Source organism: Neofelis nebulosa, chromosome 12 (assembly GCF_028018385.1).
Source record: "Neofelis nebulosa isolate mNeoNeb1 chromosome 12, mNeoNeb1.pri, whole genome shotgun sequence".
In the NCBI taxonomy this organism is placed as follows: domain Eukaryota; kingdom Metazoa; phylum Chordata; class Mammalia; order Carnivora; family Felidae; genus Neofelis; species Neofelis nebulosa.
The window spans coordinates 39,830,720-39,853,639 of NC_080793.1; the positions used below are offsets into that span (position 1 = coordinate 39,830,720).

Here is a 22,920-nt window from a genome sequence, read left to right on the forward strand (position 1 = left end):
GAAAAAATGGAATCTAACCAAAGGCAATGTAGAGTTTTGGAGAAGTAAATAGAGGGTTTGCAATTACAATGTCAAGGATCTTAAAATTCAAACTCAAGTTTTATGCCACTACATTTACATATATACATAGTATAATAATTTTTAAAGTTGATTATTTTTGTATAGTAAAAGGGAAGATGGAAAGAAAAATTTGCCCTAAAACTGTTGTCTAACTTTTTTTAAAGTAACATTTTTTTCTTTCAATTTGAAAAGTAATGTCTGCTTATTATAAAGGACTTTAAAAATAACATTGTATTATTATAGACATTTTAAAAATACACTGTAATACTATAATACAGCTAATATTATATACCACTTCCAATGTGCCAGACATTATTCTAAACACTTTGTGTACATTAACCATTTCGATTTTCACAACAACAAATCACGTAGGTATTATTAGTCCTGTTTATAGATGGGGAAACTGAGCCATGGAGAAATTAACATGTACTTGTGGTCTTCTTATATGTTTTATAATTTTGTTATCCATATAAAGATAATATCTTCCTATATCTTATACAGTTTTATTTCCTTTTATTATCTTCTACTTTTGAAGATCACTAGTAGTTCTTTAGCTTTTTAAAAAATATTATTAACTATATTTTTTTCTAATTATCAAAATAAGAAATGAAATGGTATCTTTGCATTTTCTTCTATATATGAATGAAGAAATAACAGTTCCTTTTCGCAACTCCATTTCTAGTCTTTCGTTATATAATCTGGAGTTTAATTAAAATGTTTTTACACTATATAACCTTTCTTTCTGTCAGGATTAGTTTGACAACTGTATTCCATTAGTAACGGAGTTTATAATTCTTTAGATTTATTTCAAAATGTTTTCGATACTTGTTGCCAATTCTTTTACATCTTCCTATTTTTCCCATTAATTTTGATTTGTCTCTTAATCTTCAAGGTTGTTCTTTGCTTGCTTGCTTGCTTGCTTGATTTTTAAGAGGATAAGTGAGTAGAGAGACTTTTAGTTTCTCACAAACATGAGATTGCCTTTTGATTGCCTTCACATCTATTTGAGTGAATATTTAAAACCTGGATTGGAGCATTTCTCTCCTAAAAGTTCTGAAGATGCTACTCCAGTGCGTTCTGGCACTTGTGCTGCCAAAGAAAAGCCTGAGGCCAGCTGGTTTCTTTGTGCGCAACTTGTTTGTAGGTGTGCCTGTAAGGTTTTGGCTTTTTTTTAATCTATACAATTCTACACCTTTTTTTTTTTTCCAGAGTATGTCTACACGTGCATCTTTTCTTTTCTTTTTTTCCTCATCATTTTAACAGTTTTTATTTAATGTCGTATGTAAGATTACTTTATTCCTGCACCTTTTCAATTGTTTCTTCCTTATATTTGCCCTTTTCCTTTCCTATTTGGCGAGACTTAGCTTTGCGCTCAAGGATCTTTTTGCGGTCTTTGTCCAGTTTTAGTCTAGTGATGACCACCTTGCTGGGGCGGATGCCCACGTGGACAGTTGTGCCATTTGCCTTCTCTCCCTGTACTTCTTCCATGCAGATGACGTATTTCCTCCTGTAAACCTGGACTACTTTGCCAATTTGCTGACCTTTGTAGTGTCCTCGCACAACCTGTGCTTCATCGTCCTTCCGGATGGGCATGGATCGAACGTTGTACTTCCGTCGCAGCTCCTTGAAAAGAGGGGAAGACATAATCTTCCTGCGAATGTGGGAAGGTGCACTGAAATGCCTTTTACGGCTCGTGCTCCGGTCAGAGGCCAAAACGGACTGACCTTCATATTGGCCGCTGCAGCTCCAGCGATGGCTGCAAAAGGGAAGAGTTCTTCTCCTTCTTCTCCTCCTCCTCCTCCTCCAACTTCTCTCCTCCTCCTCCTCCTCCTCCAACTTCTCTCCTCCTCCTCCTCCTCCTCCAACTTTTCTCCTCCTCCTCCTCCTCCTCCTCCTCCTCCTCCTCCTCCTCCTTCTCCTCCTCCTCCTTCTCTCCTCCTCCTCCTCCTTCTCCTCCTCCTCCTCCTTCTTTTTTTTTTTTTTTTCCAAAAGGAGGCAGGAGGCACAGTAGTTGAGGATTCAAGCCTGGCAATCGAGTAGCATAGATTGAACCTCAACTCTACTACTTGAATTGAGACCTTTTTTAAAAAAATGTTTTTTAAATGTTTTTATTTATTTTTGAGAGAGAGAGCAAGCAGGGGAGGAGCAGAGAGAGAGGATCTGAAGTGGGCTCCGTTCCGAGAGCCTCATGTGGGGCTTGAACTCACAAACCATGAGATCATGACCTGAGTCAACGTTGGCCGCTTAACCGATTGAACCATTCAGGCACCCCTTGAATTGAGACCTTCAATGGCCTCAGAGGCACACCTGGGTGGCTCAGTCAGTTAAGCGTCTGACTTTGGTTCAGGTCATGATCTCATGGTTCATGAGTTCAAGCCCCGAGTCAGGCTTTGTGCTGACAGCACAGGACCCACTTCAGACCCTCTGTTTCCCTCTCTCTCTCTCTGCCCTACCTCTGCTCCCCACCCCCTCTCTCTCATAAATAAATACACACTTAAATGACCTCAAATTACTCTCTAAGCCTCAGTTTCCTTAACATAAAGTGGAATAACAATAGTACTTTACTGCTTAGGTTTGTTTTTAAGATTCAATGAAAGAATGGATGTAAAATGCATAGCACAGTACCTAGCTCCATGGTAAGTGATAGTTATTGCTGTTATTAGTCTTGCCTGGAGCATGTTCACCCTTCCAATCTTTGTACTAACACAGAAGTCAAAGCAGACACACGGCAATCATAGATCGTTCTCCTCCTCAAATTCTCCTAATAATTCAAAGGATAGAGGCAAACACCAGGTATAAATAAAGCACTCCTTTCCTGAAGGAGCCTGAAATCATCAGAAGCTTGAAAAAGTTTGCCAAAATGTCCTTTTTATTTTTACACATTGGGCTTGAGTTTTGGTTTTGGATTAGCTAAATGGAAGTTGAACAATGTGTGTAGAACCAATTAATTTTGAACAATGTGTATGGAAATCTTATTCACAAAGGGAGCCATTCTGGTTTTGAAGGACCATTTGATTTATTATTCCATCAACTACACGTGGATAGGAAAATGCCCATGTGACTACCCCCTTATTCTCCAGCTATGCTTCTTAAATCTGGACATTCCAGCTCTATTCAAAATAAGCAACTAGATAGACTGTGCATATCCTGATGAAAATATTCTGTAGATAGAGAATACTCAAGAAAAAGTACCCTTGACATGTTTACAGTGACGTTTGATTGAGGTCATTTATTACCCTGGGTAGAGAAGGAGTCAACCCTTTCCTTCCTAACTTTCATACTCCAGTGTTTTTCAACTCAGAAAAATATTCCTAAAATATGTCTTTGATTACTGCTTCTGTCTCAAGTTTTCTTCTTTGGAAGGAACGTGAATAATTCTTCTGTCCAAGTCTCTTTCTTTGTCTTCCATAAATATCTTTTTTAAAAAATTGTATATTCTTCATTCTTTTCCCCTCATGTTTTTCATAGTGTAAATGTTATCTCCAAATATAGACTTAAATATGATTATATACTGAAGTTCGTAACTTTTCTCATCTCATTCATCTCCATTTTCATATCATCCTGTTACCTTCCATCTTAGATTGTTCCTATATTTTTTCTATGAGAGGTTTTTATGATAATTTTTTTAATGATAAACAGTCTTATTTTTTTATACCCTGCTAAAAATGGCAAACATATTTCTAGAGTTTTCTTTTTCTGGATCTAATTAGATTATGTTCTGAGGTTTCTTCTTATACTGAGTATACAATTCCTTCTTCCTTGTTCTACAGCATTTTAAAAATAAGCTTTATGCTTTTTCCCCTACTAATGTACAATTGAGTAAGAGATATTTCTACCAACAAATACAGTAAATGGATAGTCTTTGACCTCATTCTTTGTCCTTTTGAATCTGGTTGTGTTCTATTTTCAGATAGCAAAATCTAGCACTCGTTCATTTAGTCTGGCTTGGCTGGACTGAGATACTATAGCCTGCTACTCCCACTGCCAGGCTCTCTAGTAACTAAACAGATGGTATTGTGAAAATCTATAATTTCCTGTATACCTTTTCCCCAGGGTTTATCTTTCTCCAGCTCCACCTACTGTTCTTTACCTGATGGCATTATCTCATTTTGCTGTCCTAATCCCCTCCCTTTATTCCCCACTTCATGCTGACATGGTTAGTGGGAGTTATAGCTGCTGATAATGTAGAAAAAGTAGAATAAATAGGATAGAACAACATTCTGATATCTATCTATCTATCTATCTATCTATCAATTATCTATCTATCTATCTATCTATCTATCATTCCTGGAAGATTTGTATTCTCAGTATTCTAGTTGGTAAAGTCCTTAACTTTCTTAATAGGGAAAGAAAAGTGTTTAGAAACTAAACAAAATCTCTTGCTTTCTGTGAAAATACTTTCATGGGTTCTAAGGCTAGGAAATAAAAGATATGTCATCTTCTGCCTTGCTATCTTTGTGATCACTTGTTTTGGGGAAAGCCAGCTGCCTCGTTGTAAATACACTCATTCAGCCCTGTGAAGAAACCTACATTGAGAGGAACCAAGGCCTCCCACCAGCAACTTGCACCAATTTGATAGCCATGTGAATGAATTATTTTTGAAGCAATTTCTCCAGCTCTAGTCTAGTTTAGTCTAGACTTCTTAAGATGACTGTAGCTTCCGCTGACATCTTAACTATTTATGAAAGACCCCAGATTAGACTCTCCCAGGAAATTCACTCCCAAATTCTTGATCCACAGAAATTGAGAAACAATAAATGTTTATCTTATTTATTTTTTATGTAAAATTTTAAATTGAGATAAAATTCATATTTCATATAATTTTCCATTTGCGCCATTTTAAAGTATACAGTTCAGTGGTTTTAGTATATTCATGATGTTGCACAGCCATTACCACTGCTTAATTCCAGAATACTTCCATCACCCCAAAATAAATCCTGTACTTCCTAATTCTTCTCTCTTCCCATCCTCTGACAACCAGTGATTTATTTTCTGTTTTCCTGAATTTGCCTTTTCTGGATATTTCATATCAAATAGATCACATAATATGTGACGTTTTGTGTCTGGCTTCTTTTATCTAGCATAATATTTTCAAGCTTTATCATATTGTAGCATGTATCAGCACTTCATTCCTTTTTATGGCTGAATAATATTCCATTGTATGGACATACTGTATTTTGTTTATGCATTCATCATCAGATGATCCATTTAATCACTTGAGTTGTTCCCACCTCATGGCTACTAAGAATAATGCGGCTATGGACATTGGTATGCAAGTTTTTGTGTGAACACATATTTTCAATTCTCTCAGGTATATGCCTAGGAGTAGAATTGCTGGATCATTTGGTAATGCTACCTTTAACTTTTTGAGAATAAATACTAACAGGTGTTTTAAACTACTAAAATTTTGGGGCAATTTATTATGCAGGAATAGATACCAATTGCCCTTTGTTTAGTACATAGAATAATTGACACAGGTTCTTTTCGTGGCACAGTCCCTTCAAGATTCTGAGAATAGACTGACTCTCAGACACAGTATCCAGTCTTGTTATGATTTTTTTACAATCCTTTTTGTGTGATTTCATAAGAATTTTTGTTGAAATTTGGGAAAGGCCATGAGTGAGGCTGTGTATTCGTATAAAATGACCACAAATTTAGCAGCTTAAAACTATACACACTTATTATGTCATGGCTCCTGTGCATCAGAGCTTGACTTACCTGGGTCCTCTGCTCAGGGTCTCCCTAGGAAGGTGTCATTTGGGCTGCCTTCTCATCTGGAGGCTCATTTAGGAAGGTATCTGCTTCCAAGCTCAACTGGATTTTTGGCAGAATCCATTCCCTTGTGGTTGTAGGACGAAGGGCTCCAGCGTCTTGTTGGCTATTGCCTGGAGGGTGTGCATGGTTCTTAGCAGCTACCTTTACTCCCTTCTCACGTTGACTTTCCAACGTGGCCATTTATTTCACCAGGGCAGCAGGCAGAGTCTCTAGAATGAGTGTGCTAGCAAGGTGGTCTTTAAAAATGTAACCTAGTGTACACAGAAGTGACATCCCATCATCTTTGCCATATTCTGTTGCTTAGAAGCTGGTCACAGGTCCTGCTCACACTTACTGAGAGAGGATTATTCAAGCGTGTGAACACCAGGAAGTAGGGGTCATGGGGGCCTTCCAGAGTCTGTCTTCCATAGGCTGAAAACCAAATACTCACATGTTAAGCAAGATATGGGGAAAAATCTTGGAGATGATCAAATGCTTTTTCATTTTACCTTAATTTGTTTCTAAAAGACTAAATTTATTTGGTGGTACTTTTATGATCTATTTTACTCTCACCTTTAAAAAAAATCTTTATTTTCTAACATTGCTCTAGCTCAAATTTGGAAAAACGAATTGTGATCTAGATCTAACTTTAGTGGCTTTATTGTTTCTATATAGTCATTGTCCTGAAAAATTTATGAGGCAATGTAGGATAAGGCTTACAAACATGGGCTCTGGCATTAGGGAAACCTGGGTTCAGAAAAGTGCTGCTTACTAGCTGTGTCACTTTGGACAAGTTAGCTAACCTTTTGGGCCTCAATTTCTTCATCTGTAACCTAGGTATAATAATAATATTTATCCCATGGGGTTATGAGTATTCAAGGACAGAACACATGTAAAGTGTTTAACATACCACTTTATATATTGTAAGCACTCTATTAATGCAAACTTATAATAATAATGACAATAATTATTATTATTGACCTAAAGAGGAGAGTTTTGAAAAGGAAGGAGCAATAAACAGTTTGGCATAAAGGACAAGTATGAAAGGACTCAATAGATTTAGCAACTAGAAGGTTGTTGGTGGTCATGATAAGAGCTGTACCAATGGATGGGGGTGAGGCTGTAGCTGTACTGCCATGCAGGTGTGCAGGGAATGGGAAGTTAGGAAGAGAAAGCAAAAGGAAAGGGCTCTGGCAGGAGGAGAAAATTTGAAGAAAGAAAAATCCAGCAATAGGTACTATATGCCCTTTGTCTCTACACCAATGGTTAACAGGGTGTCACCTTACAAAGGCAGTATATCCAGCAACTTCTCAAAACAACCTGTGCTGGAGATTCAGTCTTTTCCTTCTTTGGATTAGTGCATCTCTAACCCTTTTGTATAGAAAAAAATTTTTTAATGTTTTTATTTATTTTTGAGACACAGAGAGACAGAGCATGAGGAGGGGAGGGGCAGAAAGAGAGGGAGACACAGAATCTGAAGCAGGCTCCAGGCTCTGAGCTATCAGCATAGAGCCTGATGCAGGGCTCGAACTCACAGACTGTGAGATCATGACCTGAGCTGAAGTCGGAGGCTTACCCGACTGAGCCACCCAGGCACCCCTAGAAAAAAATATTTTTAATCCAGACTTTTATTTCTGGCTTGTCTGTAGTTTGCTAAATTACAACTTTAAATATTTAAAGGTTTCTAGCATACATAGCAAGGTGATGCAACAAAAAAAAAAAAAAAAGGAGAAGGAGGAGGTGAAGAAGGAGGAGGAGGGGGGAGGGGGAAGAAGGGGGTAGAGGAGGAGGAGGAGGAGGAGGAAGAGGACCTGATCTATAAGAGACAGGGGAAATTAGTAAAGAGTTACATATTCCCAGCTGGCATAGAAATGAAATGGTGGAGCTTTTGAGCATGTGGGGGAAATAAAATAGAAGCCAAAGGTGTTAGATTTAGAAGTTTTACTGTTGCGTACTAAATTGCACACCAAACCCATTTGGCACATGACCAACTATCAATATAGGCAAAATGCAGAAGCTGATGTTTACATTTTTCCTGAGCTAGTGGGAGGGTTTATCTGTATGGTAATAAGCTGTCCAAGCTGGAACAGTAAGGAAGATGCCTGAGGTTGTAATTTATTATTATTCCATTACCATTGTCCTTCGTGCCAGCAGTCACACTTTACCTAAGATCTTTCCGAATAATTTCAGTTCATCAATCAGAGGGAAGAATAATTCCTCAATATAAAAGCCATGAGCTCAATGCTGTGCCTTTACCCTAAATGGACACTGGAAACAGCACATGATGCAGTATTTGGACATGTATATAGCCAAGGAGATCCTTATTTCTTCCCCTTGAGGGTGCTAATAGAAACTCCAATAAAGTGTTGCCAAGAGGAAGTAGAAAGGACCTGGACTGGAATCACAACGTCCAATAATAAATCCTCACTCCATTACTTACTGTGTGAATTAAGGGCACTTCATGCCCTCTCTAAACCCCATTTTCTCAGCTGTGAAATGGGGTAGTTATGTCATTTGCACGAATTGTTGTACAAATGAGATGAGATGCTGGTGGTCTGGCATGTTGAAGGTTCAATAAATTCCTCCTGGATTTGGATTCCTAGCCCATCTCTACTTTCTATTCGATAAATATTTTGCATTCTTCCTGTGAATGTGACCTGTGTAATAACCTCTCAGTTCCATCCCCAAAGTGGAGAGTAGTGAGTTACCTGTTCACAGTTACTGCCATAGTTGTATGGCAGAACGTGAATGGGGAAGTGTGGTGTGGTGAGGTGACGTGACTTCACTGCCCTAGAAATTAGGACCCATAGTTGTGTCTTGAACTCACTGAATGACCTTGAAAATGACATAGAGTCTCTGAGCCTACTTCGTGATTTGTAAATTATGCCCATGGGGCAGGGGGTAGTGTGGAATAAAACATCTGAGTTTTTTTCTGTCTTGAATATTCCTGATCTAGATCAGAAAGTTCTTTCCATACTGGGGCTATTGAGTCATACTTTTTACTCATGGTAATTCATTAAGAAGCATTATCATCAGTCATTATTATTACCAGGAACTCTAAATGATTCCCATGGAAGAATTTAGCAGATAATGAAATCACTTGCAATAAATAAGTTTGCTAACTAAAATGTGGTGCAGTCCTATGAAGAAGATAATTTGTTATTATAATTATAATGTATTAAAAGAAAGTTATTATAATTCAGTTCCAGAATTGTATGTACATGAATATTTGTTGATTTAACAAATAAATGGATTCTTTCATTGTATACAAGCCACCTATACAACAGGGTCAAACAGGAGCATGAACTATTTGGACATCAGGGAAAACGTGGAAGGGGCTGTGTTCTGATCACTTGCCATTCTGTGATGTTGTTTGGTACTTCTGTCCTAAAATATACCTTTGCCTTCAAGGATCCTGCAGGCTAATTTCAGCAGCTGGGAACCTGCCCAGGCTGTCACTGGCTTTAAGGAACGCTGCCGCAGGCGGTCACCAGGAGGCATCGGTCTCCAAACCTAGGGGGAGCGTGCAGTGGCATGACCCCAGCCCCAGAAGGGAGCTTAATGGAAACTGAGAAGTCATAGTTACAGATTCAAATATTTTTGTCAGAATAAATGTGGGACTTGTTTAAAAGTTGTATATACACAGAAAAGAGTTACCTTGACCACACAGGGATCAATGCTGATACTATTCAGGACCAACTATGGACACAGATTAGCAGGCACATTACATATAAGGGGTCGTTATGTTCCGAGGTGCTCAAAGCATCAGCCCAACCAAGGAGTCCTCCTATATGGCCATTAACTTCACAGGTTTTGCAGTCAGCCAGACCCAGATTCAATTCCTACTGCTACTTATTAGTTGTGCAACTTTGGGCAGGTTTTCTCTTCTATAAAATGAAGATAAAAACAGTTTTTACTACACCTATGGTGAATGTGTGAATTAAATGAGATAAGGCATATTATATGCTTTGTAAAGTGCTTTCCATGCTGTAAGCCCTGAAATATTATACCTATTTATTATAAATATGTTATTGTTATTGATAATGAAAATCAAGGCCCAGCAAAAGTTGCCCTAGGTCAGACACCTAACAACTGGCAGGGCCACCGTGGGCACCCAGGTCTATCTGCCTGTGGTTATAACCACACTGCTGCAAAAGAGAAAGGAGTATGCTTACTCTAAGGGCACCAACAGCAAAGACAGAACTTGCTGACTAATGCTGTGTGGACAGTCGATTCTGGGCAGGATCTTGTCACTCCTGGACAGAAGGAAGTGGGAGTCAATCAGAGCTACAACAACTGTTCCACATTTGTTCCCACAGGCTACTGGAAAGACCTAAGCCTGGGCCTCAGGGGCACCCCCGGAACCAGGCAAACCTAAGCTGACCTACTTCTGAACTGGAGTTAAAATTTAACAAAATGAATAGCAAGCAGTGCAACAAGTATAACTTTTTTTATATAACTTCTCTTTTGTCTTCCTCTATGCTCCTGTCATACCCCATGTCCACACAGTGTACCCTGAGAGGCAATCTCCTTCCAAATCCCAAATTGGGAGTGGGGCACAAATCTCTCTGGTTTTCCTTTTCCCAAACTTTCTGGAGTTTTCTTTTGCATAGCCTTTAAGTTGCCACTCAGAAACAAAGGTCAGAAGGGAAAGCCAGGGCCCCGAGCACTTCACCTCTTGCCTTTCTTTTCTTCTTTTGGTAAAATACTTTTTATTTTCTATTCCTGTCTTACAGGAACTTCCCTTGGGTCACCTCTGCATCCACTCTGCCCATAGCTTAGAGGAAAGCTTTATTTTCAGACATGGAAACATTGCTTCTTATATGTAAAAAAGGATATTTTAGAATTTATAAAAAATATTTCTCTCTCTGCAATGTCTGGTTTTCAAGACTGTCTTGCTATGGAATTAGAAAAAAAGACATTTGAAGATATAGTACAAAGCTGTAGTAATCAAAGCAGTATGATGCTGCACAAAAACAGATATATAGATAAATGGAACAGAATAGAGAGCCCAGAAATAAACCTACACTTATATGTTCAATTAATCTATGACAAAAGAGGCAAGAGTATACAATGGGGAAAAGACAGTCTCCTCAACAAATGGTGCTGGGAAATCTGGACAGCTACGTGCAAAAGAATGAAAGTGGGTCACCCTTAAAAAAAAAAGAAAGTGGATCACCCTTTTATGCTATAAACAAAAAACCCCTCAAAATGTATTAAAGACCTAAATGTGAGACCTAAAACCATAAAACTCCTAGAAGAAAACATTAGCAGTAATTTCTTTGACATCAGCCATAGCAATATTTTCTAGATATGTCTTCTCAGGCAAAGGAAACAAAAGCAAAATTAAACTATTGGAACTATACCAAATAAAAAGCTTTTTCACAGTGAAGGAAACCATCAACAAAACAGAAGACAATGTACTGAATGGGAGAAGATACTTGCAAATTATATATCCTATAAGAGGTTACTATCCAAAATATATAAAGAACTTCTACAACTCAACACCAAACAAAAAAATCCAACTAAAAAATGGACAGGGGGGACGCCTGGATGGCTCAGTCAGTTGAACACTTGAGTTACTCTCAGGTCATGATCCCAGGGTCATAGGTTTAAGTTCTGTGTCAGGCTCTGCACTGGGTTCCATGTTGAGCATCAAAACCTGTGTGAGATTCCCTCTCTGTCTCTGTCTCTGTCTCTGTCTCTCTCTCTCTCTCTCCCCCACCAGATAAAAAATTAAAAAAAAATTGGACTGAAGACTTGAGTAGGTATTTTCCCAAAGAAGACATACAGATGGCCAACAAACACATGAAAAGATGCTCAACACCACTAATCATCAGGGAAATGCAAATGAAAACCACAATGAGATATCACCTCACACCTGACAGAATGGCTAAAATCACAAACACAAGGAATAACAAGTGTTGGCAAGGATGTGGAGAAAAAGGAATCCTTGTACACTGTTGGTGGGAATGCAAACCGGTGCAGCCACTATGGAAAATGGTATGGAAATTCCTCGAAAAATTAAAAATAGAACTACCATATGATTGAGTAATTCCACTACTGGCTTTTTACCCAAAGAAAACAAAAACCCTAATTTGAAAAGATACATGCACCCCTATGTTTATGACAGCATTATTTACAATAGCCAAGATATGAAAGCAACCAAGTGTCCATCCACAGATGAATTGATAAAGAAGAAATTATATATAATGGAAGATTACTTAGCCATAAAAAAGAATGAAATCTTGCCACTTGCAACAACATGGATGAAACTAGAGGGTGTAACGCTAAGTGAAATAAGTCAGTCAAAGAAAGACAAATACCATATAATTTCATTCATATGTGGAATTTAAGAAACACAGCAGATGAACATAGGGGAAGGTAAGGAAAAATAAGATAAAAACAGAGAGGGAGACAAACCATAAGAGTCTTTTAAATACAGGGAACAAACTGAGAGTTTCTGGAGGGGAGGTGGGGGGGGGATGGGCTAAATGGGTGATGGGCATTAAGGAGGGCACTTGTTGGGATGAGCACTGGGGGGTGTTATGTGTATGTGATGAATCACTAGGTCCTACTCCTGAAACAATACTACATTGTATGTTAACTAACTTGAATTAAAATAAAATAAAATAAAAACCAGACCCTTAAATACAGAGAACAAACTGGTGGTTGCCAGAGGGGAGGTGAGTTGGGCAAGTGGGTGAAATAGACAAAGGGAGTTAAGAGTACACTTATCTAGGGGCACGTGGGTGGCTCAGTCTATTAAACATCTGACTTTGGCTCAGTCATGATCTCACATTTGTGAGTTCAAGTTGTGGGTTTGAGCCGTGTCAGCCTCTACGTGACAGCTCAGAACCTGGAGCCCACTTCAGATTCTGTGTCTCTTTTTCTCTGCCCATCCCCACTTGTGCTCGCTCGCTCTCTCGCTCTCTCTCTCTCTCTCAAAAAAAAAATGAACACTAAAAATGAAAGAGTACACTTACCTTGATGAGCAGTGAGAATGGTATAGAATGTTTGAATCATTATATTATATACCTGAAACTAATATTGTTGCAGACTGTGAGTCTGGAGTTCTCTCTTGTCCAGCAAAAGAGCAGACATAGGATTGAATATGAGAGGGGCTAATGTCCAGGAGGAGACAAGAACCCTGAACAGAGATTTTTGTCTCTGTATTTACTGTGCTCTCAAGATCTTACACATATGGTGAATGTGAAGAAAACAATCAGATAGCAATCGTTAACTTTTGTGTGTAAGAAGCAAAGGGTCTGGGAGGCAAGTGGAGATTGTGATCAAAGTACAATAGTATATTGGTGTCTGATGGAAAGTAATTTCCTGCAGGTGATATAACAAGTTACTCATGGTTCCATTACAATATCTCGTTAGCTAGCCTTGGGCACTTTTACCCCAAGTGGGGGGGCAGCTTTCCACCCTAAGCTTTTTTCTAACCCATTTATGTAAGTATAAGGAATTCTTGAGCCTCTTTCCCCACATAATATAACACTTTATAATTAATTATACTTAATAAAAAAATAAAATGTTACTTTACAAAACTTTTTCTGATTAAAAAAAAGACATTTGTTTGAGCTGGTGCTGACCTCCTTCCCTAGTACAGCATGATTCTTGGCTTATCTTTAAGGCAGATGACATGCATGGGAAAGAAATAACTCCTGGGTTAATAAAAAATTATGGAAATAAATGAAGATATTTTAAAAATATTATCTCCATGATACTAGTGAAGACCCACAGTTATGCCATTAGGATAGATCTTTTATTCATTCATTCATAATTATTTATAGAAAGTCAACATGGGCCAGGCACTGAGGATAGCAATACACTAAACTTTCCCACTTTTCACAGCCCAGAGAATAACACTGATATCATCTACACATATAATTGTCTGATTTTCATAGAGCCTTGGAGGAGTCTCATGGAAAATTAGTTAGTGTTTTTCTGGACTGTCTGTGATGAAAATAAAGATATTTGCTCTTTGAGAGAACATTTCATCAAGCCTTCTGTTCAGGGGTAGTTTATCCCAACCATGTCTGCATCTTGTATTCATTATTTATTGTTGTTTAACAATTTACCACAACATTTAGCAGATTAAGACAGCAAGCATTTATTATTGCACAATTTCTGTTGGCCAGGAATTTGGGAGCAGCTTAGCTGGTACGTTAGCCCAGGGTTTCTCATAAAGTTGCAGTCAAGCTGTCAGCTGGAGCTGCAGTCACCTCAAGACTTGACTGGGGCTGAAAACCTGCTTCCGAATTCACTAACATGATTATTATCAGACCTTAGTATATCTGCTTCTACACTTATTCATGTGATCCTCTCCACCAGTCTACCTTACATCATGGCAGATGGCTCCCCCAGGGAGGGAGTGGCCAAGATGGAAGATGCAGTTTTTTTATAACCTTGTATCAGTATTGACATCCTATCACTTCTGCTGTAGTCTTTGTGTTAGGAGCAAGTCAATAAATTCAGTCCACACTCTAGGGCTTGAGATTACCCCAGCGTGTGAATATCAGAAGTGGAGATTATTGGGTATCATCCTAGAGACTGTCTGGTACAACCTTCTTCATATGTCTCTTGGGTCACAGGTCAGAGGATAGAGTTTGATTATTTTTCCCAATTCTTTGGCATAAATGGTCACAGGCATTTGATGAAGTGTTTCACACACTGTGCCTTTTTCTCAAATGAATTTAGGCAAAATGGCCATCATGGTGATGGCTTTCAGGTTTGCAGTGACTTGGAGGGCATTTCCTGCTAAGGCAGTTTCTTGTCATCATTTACCCTCTGTTTGCTGTTGAGAGAGCATCTTAGGATATGACCATGGAATTTCAAATGAATGGCTAATGGGATGAATGAGAGATACAGGAGATTTTCCCTGTGATGACTCATGTCTTGGCATTTCAGGAGTTGTTTTAACTGCAAAAGCACTTGAACTCATTGGATCACAGAATTAAGTGTCAAGATATTTGGATTTGAACTTGGGCCCTGCCTCTAACTAGCTTTTCACATGGGACAAGTTACTTTACCTCTCAAAGATTTCATTTGTTTAGAAAAGAAAAGTTTAAACTGAGTGGTATCTAAGGGCTCTTCCAGCTCTAATGGGCTGTGCTTTATTCACAGATGTTTTTCTTCTTCAGGAGCTTTGTATGGAGCTAGGTAAATGGTCTTGCTGCAATATTATTCTGTTGCATAAATTGTTGGGATTGCATAGATTGCTATTATTTGGCAATTCTCTAGTTTCACTTTTTGGAAACTGCTAAGACACAGTCCCAAAAATTTTGTATAGGAAAACAGCCAACATTTATTGACATACTACTACATGCCAGTCACTATGTTAAGTACTTTATAGGCTTTCTTATTTGGGCCAATAATCCTATGAGGTAGATATCTTTTTATCCATAGTTTATAGAAGGAACTGAGAATTAAGAGAGTGATTTGTCAAGATCACAAGCTACTAAATGAGCAGGGCCAAAGTTCTAATGGTAGGTCTGTCTGGCTCAAAACCAGGCTGTTGGCTTCTAGGTTATCTATTTTATGCACCAGTTCATTGGGTGGGACCTATCAGTCAAGGACCCAAGACCCTGAACAATGAAGCTTTTCAAAGTATTCCTGGCAGTGTGATATTTTAGGAATGCGAAACAATCCTCGGGAATTAACAATTATTATTTTTTAATAGTTTTTTAGTGTTTATTTATTTTTTTGAGAGAGAGAGAGAGAGAGAGAGAGAGAGAGAGAGAGACCGAGGAAGGGGTGGAGAGAGACAGAAACACAGAATCCAAAGCAGACTCCAGGCTCTGAGCTGTCAGCACAGAGCCCAATGCAGGGCTCAAACCCACGAACTGTAAGTCAGATGCTTAACTGACTGAGCCACCCAGGCACCCCAGGAAGGAGCAATTATTATTTCCAGAATAAGCCAACGATGTAAAGCTGTGACTTAAAAGGAAGCAAGTCCTATGAACAGGTATCATTTTCTGACATGACCTCTAAATATGTGGTGTTGGACAGAGATGTCCAGGAAACTTTGTGCTGCTTCCCACCCACACCCTCCCCTGTGATTTTTTAATCCTTTGCCAATGTACACGTATTTGAAAACCTCTCCTGTGTGTTTTTGGTTAGTAAGAGAGTTGCAAAATGGAAATGCTTCTCTTGGCCCTTCCGCCCTACTAAAGGGATGTTTCTTGTTGCCAGAGGTCTTTCAGAGCGGCAGGACTTTGAGGCTGTTTGGGGGTTTTGTTTTCTTTGTTTGTTTTCTCCTTTAGGCTTTTAGTCACACAACTACAGCTTAGAATTGAATTTGAGTCACAGCACACTGAAGAATAGTGTGCAAGAACTCCACTGGGAGCCCCCTGGCAAAGGATGTGTCTAGTCCCTGGTTCTTCTCAGTTCAGCCTGATGCTGCTACACAAACCAGTTCCTGCCATGGGCTGATGAGAAGACATCAATCACTTTTCAGTGGCTCTTGTTCCTAAGTGGCTGTTTTGGAAGGGAGCCCTTTGGAGTTGGAAGAAATACTATTTTATGTAGCCATTTTTTTAGCTGTTGCTATAAGGAAAATTTCCACCAACGTGAAGAAACCATTCCAAAGGTTTTACTACATGGGAATGGCTGTCCTTGAATAATCAAAACTGTAAAGTAACAAGGCATTGTGGAGAATTTTGTGGGAGCTTTGCATATTATCTAAGTAAATTCTTTCATGAGGTTTGAGTGATAGATATTATTTCCATCATATAGATGATATATAGAGTTTAAGAGACTCATCCAAAGTTGCTAGAACCTAGGTCTTTCAGATTCCAAACCCACTGTTTTAGGCAACTATGCAAAGTACCTGCAAATAAGTTAGAACCTTCTTTGATGTGGACCCCAGAAACCTGAACCCCTGTTCATCCACTTAGGATGGGATCGGCACTTAAATTTTTCATTTCCTGAATTTGTAGCATCGACCAAATTTTAGCTTGAATAGTTAAATTATTTAAAAAGAACAAACATTTGCAAAACACTTTAAAAGTACTCATTTACAAAATTGATAGAATATGGAATCATAAAACTCCCAGGTTAGAAGGGATCTCAGAAGTAATAGAGCCTTCTCTCCGCATCCTCATCCTTCTCGTTCCCACTCGCTCATTTAAACGGTCTTTTTTCTTGGCAGAGCACTCTTAGTTTATAAGGTTCTGTGCCTTTAAGACATTTCACAGCTTGGGCACCTTCCTCATTCAGTTTCTACTTCCCTCAAAATCAGACCAAAATGGTGTAGGCTAATTACTAGTGAGTCTCAGCACACCCTCCTGGGGAGCAAAGTTTATGCAACAGCAAGAATGCCTTAAATCCTTCTATATTTACTTTCCTCTGGAGAGCTTGTACTACTTCCTTATTTGTGTATTCTTCCAACTTCTTTGACTAGAGCTGCACTATCCCATGAGGTCACCATTAACTACATCAGGCTACTGAGCACTTGAAATGTGGCTAGTGAGCATTGAAAGGAGATGTATGTGTAAAATATACACTAGATTCTGAAGCCTTGGTACCAAAAAAAAAAAAAAAAAGAAGAATTTATGTCATTAATAATTATTTTATATTGGTTAAATGTTAAAATAATATTTTGGATACATTGGGTTAAATATGTTCTTAATATTAATTTCACCTGTTTCTTTTAGTTTTTAAAATATTTTTTAAAATGACATAAGTCACTCACATTTTATTCCTATTAGACAGTGTTAGACAAGAGCATAGATTAAATAGCAAAGGAGGTGTAACTAGAGGTGTTGATTGGGTTCCAGTCTTGGAAGGTCTTTAAAGAACTTTTATGAATCACTCTAAGTGTGCCAAGTATTGCCCACAGCTTACAGAAATACAGTGTCTTAACTCACGGTTCATGACTTCTATATTACATGGTAAATATAACTTAACATGTTAATATCCACAATTGTTTGAACCAGTCACCTTTTCTAGTTCTTTGCTTGTGTTTTATGAAGTAGTTAGTTAGTAGTTAGAAAAAGCTACCAAGAATGGAGGTGAGGGAGGAAGAGGGCACAGTTCTGCAAGGGAATTAAGAGACAATTGTAACTTTCATCTAAAAGTGATGAAAAGAATGGGACACCTGAGGGGCTCAGTTGGTTAAGCGTCTGACTTCGGCTCAGGTCATGATCTCATGGTTTGTGAGTTTGAGCCCAACATCAGGTTCTGTGTTGACAGCTCAGAGCCTGGAGCCTGCTTTGGATTCTGTGTCTCCCTCTTTCTCTCTGCCCCTCCTCTATTTGTGCTCTCTCTCTCCCTCAGAAATAATAAATGAATAAACTTAAAAAAATAATAAAAGTGGGGGCGCCTGGGTGGCGCAGTCGGTTAAGCGTCCGACTTCAGCCAGGTCACGATCTCGCGGTCCGTGAGTTCGAGCCCCGCGTCAGGCTCTGGGCTGATGGCTCGGAGCCTGGAGCCTGTTTCCGATTCTGTGTCTCCCTCTCTCTCTGCCCCTCCCCCGTTCATGCTCTGTCTCTCTCTGTCCCAAAAATAAATAAAAAACGTTGAAAAAAAAATTAAAAAAAAAAATAATAAAAGTGATGAAAAGGAAGGCACCAAGCCATTAACCCAGGGTGTGCTCTCTGGCAGGCCTTTGGCAAGCGGCTTAACACCTACTTAAGTGGGTCACAGCCTGATTGTTAATTTCCATTCATGGGGTTTGTTTCCTTTTCTGGTGTCTCAGTTAGCTCCAAGGTGATACTTTAAATAGTTGTGAAGGCATCTGTAGAGGTAGTCAAAGTTTCCAAAGGGGTCATCATTAACTTCCTTTGTCAGTATTTCTCCACTTTCTGATGAGTCTTCAGCAGAATCTGAGCTATTCTCTTGGAATCCAACCAGCAAGCTGTTATCAAAATTCTCCAGCCACTCCTGGATACCAATGCCAATGGACTGGAAAGAATTGTGTAGGAGGAAATGCCAGCCTTGCTGAGTCAGGCAACTTCTTCGACCCAAAGTTGACTGGTAATTATCGTGACTGTGTTCCTGGGACCACAGGAAGTATAGTCAGCCCTGATCCGGCTCCATCGGATTTGCTCAGTATGGGGAAAAGCACTGTCCAGGGTAGTGAAATGTTCCAACTCCATGCAGAGAAGAACCAGTAGAGTCGAGCCAGCAGTCAGGCTGTATGCAGGCAGCAGATGTGGTTATGAGCTCTCTTAATTCTGGAGTTCCTTTGGTATGATCAGATTGTGTGAGAAGAGAGAGAATAAAAGTTGAGGGTGACAAAGCCTGGGTCACTCTCAAACTCATGTTTTCAGTTCAGATGTAGTCTGCATAAGGGTGAGCAGTCCAGTTGGAATCGTCCCCAAAGTGACTCTACTTTGGAAGTTTAGTTGAAATGGGGCTTTGGAGTTAAACAAATTGGGAGTTGAGCAATGATTCTGCAAGTTAACAGTTGCATGATCTTGGCCAAATCACGTCACCCCTCTAAGTTTCAATTTTCTCATCTGTAAAGTGGGCATATACTATCTCCCTTCCAGGGTTGTCGTCAAGCTTACTTGAGATGTATATATAAAAACACCTGGCATCCAGCACAAGGAATGCAATGAATCATCCTGACCTCTCCTCTTTAGTGTGTTTTATTGTTAAAGCCTTAATATAAATAGATATCTCCCTTGTGAACTCGAATTCCAACCTTTGGCAATGACCATACTTACTCTAGTTTTTTTGTTTTGTTTTATTTTAAGCTACTTGACTTTGGAGATTGTCCAATTCGAATGATGATGATGATGGTGAAACAGTAATTTTTTTTTTTTTTTAATTTTTTTTTTTCAACATTTTTTATTTATTTTTGGGACAGAGAGAGACAGAGCATGAACGGGGGAGGGGCAGAGAGAGAGGGAGACACAGAATCGGAAACAGGCTCCAGGCTCCGAGCCATCAGCCCAGAGCCTGACGTGGGGCTCGAACTCACGGACCGCGAGATCGTGACCTGGCTGAAGTCGGACGCTTAACCGACGGCGCCACCCAGGCGCCCCGAAACAGTAATTTTTTATTCAGCACCTGCCAAAGGCTTGGCCTTATGTTAAGTGCTTTTCATATACAATCTTATAAAATCATCATAATAACTCTGTGAGGCAGGTACTATTATCCCCATTTATAGGTGAAGAATGAGGTTAAGAAAGATTAAGTGGCTTTCTCAAGGTTATGAAACTAGGTAGAAGACCTGGGATTTAAACCTAAGTGAGATGGACTCCAATGCTATCATTCTTTTTTTTTTTTAAGTATTTATTTATTTATTTATTTATTCATTCATTCATTCATTCATTTATTTGAGAAGGAGAGAGAGACAGAGAATCCCAAACAGGATCCACTTGGTCAGCATGGAGTCTGACTCAGGGTTTGCACTCATGAATTGTGAGATGATGACCTTAGCCGAAATCAAGGTCAGATGCTTAGCTGAGTGAGCCACCCAAACCCCCCACCATTTCCAATTTTAAATATCTTAAGTAGTTTAAGCATATCTAATATTTTATTGAAAAAATTTTTAATTAAAAGACAATTAGGAAATATTTTGGTAAAAGAAAATTTAATGTTTGGGAATTTATAGACATGAAAGCTTGTTTGTGTTATTTTAAGATTCTAAATGTTACTTTTGTTTTGTATAAGAGCTCAAAAATTATGTAATATCCACCTGCTCCCATATCACAAAATATGAGAGTATTAGATAAATAAGAGAAATTTGAGAATATGAAAAATAAAAGACAATCCAGAAATTGGAGTAGACAAAGCTATTTCTGAGGCCAAAGAAATAATACTTCAGATAAATAAAGAGACAAACCACTGAGCATTTTTCATGGCAAGGTTGGGGAGGACTTCTATGTATTGAGATGACATCATGCAAGGCTGTTATTTGCTGCTGCCCAGAGGGTCCTATTAGAATTATTTTTCTTGGGTTTTGCTCAAAAGAACGAATGTCATTCTAATGCCAATATTGTCAAATGCCATTGATTGTTTGGATTCACTTTTCTAAAACTTGCTCTTTCCTTCGTAAGTAAAGGTATGTCTTTCTAGAATATTAAAGCCCTAATTTAAGTAATGATGAGATTATTCAGAATAAGTAAAGCCTCTTTGAGCAATTGGCTTATCAATGTAATTCACATTAACTGTCTCAGAGGAAAATTAGTAAATCTCATGTTGGTACAATAAGCATCATCTCCTTTATTAAACTTGGTAAAAGCTATTTTTAAATAAAAAGAAGAGTCATTTTTTCCTTTTATCAATCTCATTTACTGAAACAGCCCCTGTCAAAACCATCAGTGACCTGGACATTGCTTAATCTATGGCTTTACTTGAACCTCTCAGAACTGTTGTTCATGCTTCCTTCTTAGAACCCTTCCCTCATTTGGCTTGAGACATCAGTTTCTCTTGGTTCTCCTTCTATTCTGGCTGGTCAGGTCTTCTTTATCTATTGACTGCTAAGTGTTAAGACCCTTCAGAGTTTAGCCTAACGCCTTTTTAATTGTCTTTATTAACTTCATAGGTAATGCCATCCCCAGTCTCTCAGCTTTGGAAGCATCTACACACCCATAATTCGGAAATTTAAATTTCTAGCCCAGACCTCTTTCCTAAATTACAAGCTCATAGCCAACCATCTCCTCAAACTTGAATTCACTTGAATATCTATTAGGGATCTCAACAACATCCTTGATTGCTCCACTGACAAACCTCTCCTTGTATAGCTTTGCACATCTCAGAAAATGCTATCTCTGTCCAGTTGCCCAGGCAAAAAATTTACTTCCTGTCTTCCTCTATACCGCACATCCATCAGTACATCCTATTGGTTTTACCTGCAAAACACTGTATATAAAAAATCTGAACTTTTCACCAACTTCACTGCTATTTTCTTGGTCCAAGTGTGTATCATGCTTCGCCCCCTCACCTGAATTATTTCAGCAACTTCCCAACTGGATTCTTTCTTCCTCCCCCCCTTCCCCACCACATCTGTTTTCACATAGAGACCAGAGCCTTTAATGGCTCCTCATTCAGAGTAAGATCTGAAGACAAGATGACCTACAAGGCTCTCCATGACTTTACCCTCAGCTCCCTCTCTCACTCCATATTTTTAATCTCTTGCTCCCTGTTCCCCTTGTACACACTGTGTTCCAGCTTACCCACAATTTCCCAGAACAACTACCTCTCACTTTTCAGAGTTATTTGCCCAAATATTATCATCTTAGAAAGATCTTATTTGACAACTCTCTCCCTCATCCCTGGCATTCCTATATCCTTTATTCTGCCTTATTTTTCCTCTATAACACTTTTCACTACCTGACATATATCTGTTCACTTATTTATTTGTTTATTTTTGGTCTCCCAATTATTTGAGATTCAAGGACTGGCAGACTATATAATTCCAACTGTACCTCCCATTGAAGGAAATTTAAAAAGCTGAAACACACACACACACTTTCATGCATGCATTGGAGACCAAATGAGATAGTAAGAAATTAGAACAAGGAAATGATTAGAGTACAAAAAGGTGAACCAAAGGAGGACTTACCGATAGTCAAAAGGAAACTGAAAGGGAGAGCTACACTGAGAACTTGAGAAATGACCCACACTGTATTTTGGAACCCTAGGGCTGACATTTGGCAAACCACTGGAAGCAGCTGAGACATAGAACAAAGGTTTTGAGAACTCAGTTGCATGAAGGTTTGAGGATTGGTATTCTACCGCCTCAAAGACAGAGAGGCCCTACTGTAATATCTGTTCCTCTTGAGACACTCAAAGGCTACAACCTGGAAGCATGGGGTTTTTCCAGCCTGCAAAAAAACCCTCAAAGCTTTGTCCCAGACTGCTAAAGTACTGGGTATTTTGCAGAGAAAAAAGGATAGTTTGTTGGGTCTCAAACTATCACTAAATATAATTTTCATTTGCCCAGCCAACAATCAAATATTATAAGGCAGACGAAGATTCAAGAGAAATGGAAAATACTATAATTCCAGACCACCTCTCCATTTAGCATATGAAAAGATGCTCAACATCATCAGTTGTCAGGGACATGCACATTAAAACCAATACAACATATCACTACCCATCAAATAAAAAATTTAAAAAGCAACTTATAACACACAGAGTGCT

General features: G+C 38.8%; 1 protein-coding gene and 1 long non-coding RNA gene across 2 annotated transcripts in view; both read right to left on the reverse strand.

Moving 5' to 3' along the window:
- Positions 1 to 1,311: 1,311 nt before the first annotated feature.
- Positions 1,312 to 1,809, reverse strand: LOC131491789 (large ribosomal subunit protein uL24-like). Its single transcript, XM_058695138.1, has one exon. The coding sequence runs from the start codon at positions 1,702 to 1,704 to the stop codon at positions 1,354 to 1,356; it is 351 nt and encodes a 116-aa protein (XP_058551121.1). The 5' UTR covers positions 1,705 to 1,809; the 3' UTR covers positions 1,312 to 1,353.
- Positions 1,810 to 5,994: 4,185 nt separating this feature from the next.
- The window catches only part of LOC131491790 (uncharacterized), a 33,139-nt gene continuing 16,213 nt past the window's right edge, over positions 5,995 to 22,920 (reverse strand). The window contains exon 4 of the long non-coding RNA XR_009251642.1: positions 5,995 to 6,246. This is a non-coding gene — a long non-coding RNA (uncharacterized LOC131491790). The remainder of the gene's footprint in view (positions 6,247 to 22,920) is intronic.

Coding starts and splice junctions, on each gene's coding strand:
- LOC131491789 (XM_058695138.1), bottom strand. CDS start 1,704: ATGTCTTCCCCTCTTTTCAAGGAGCTGCGACGGAAGTACAACGTTCGA.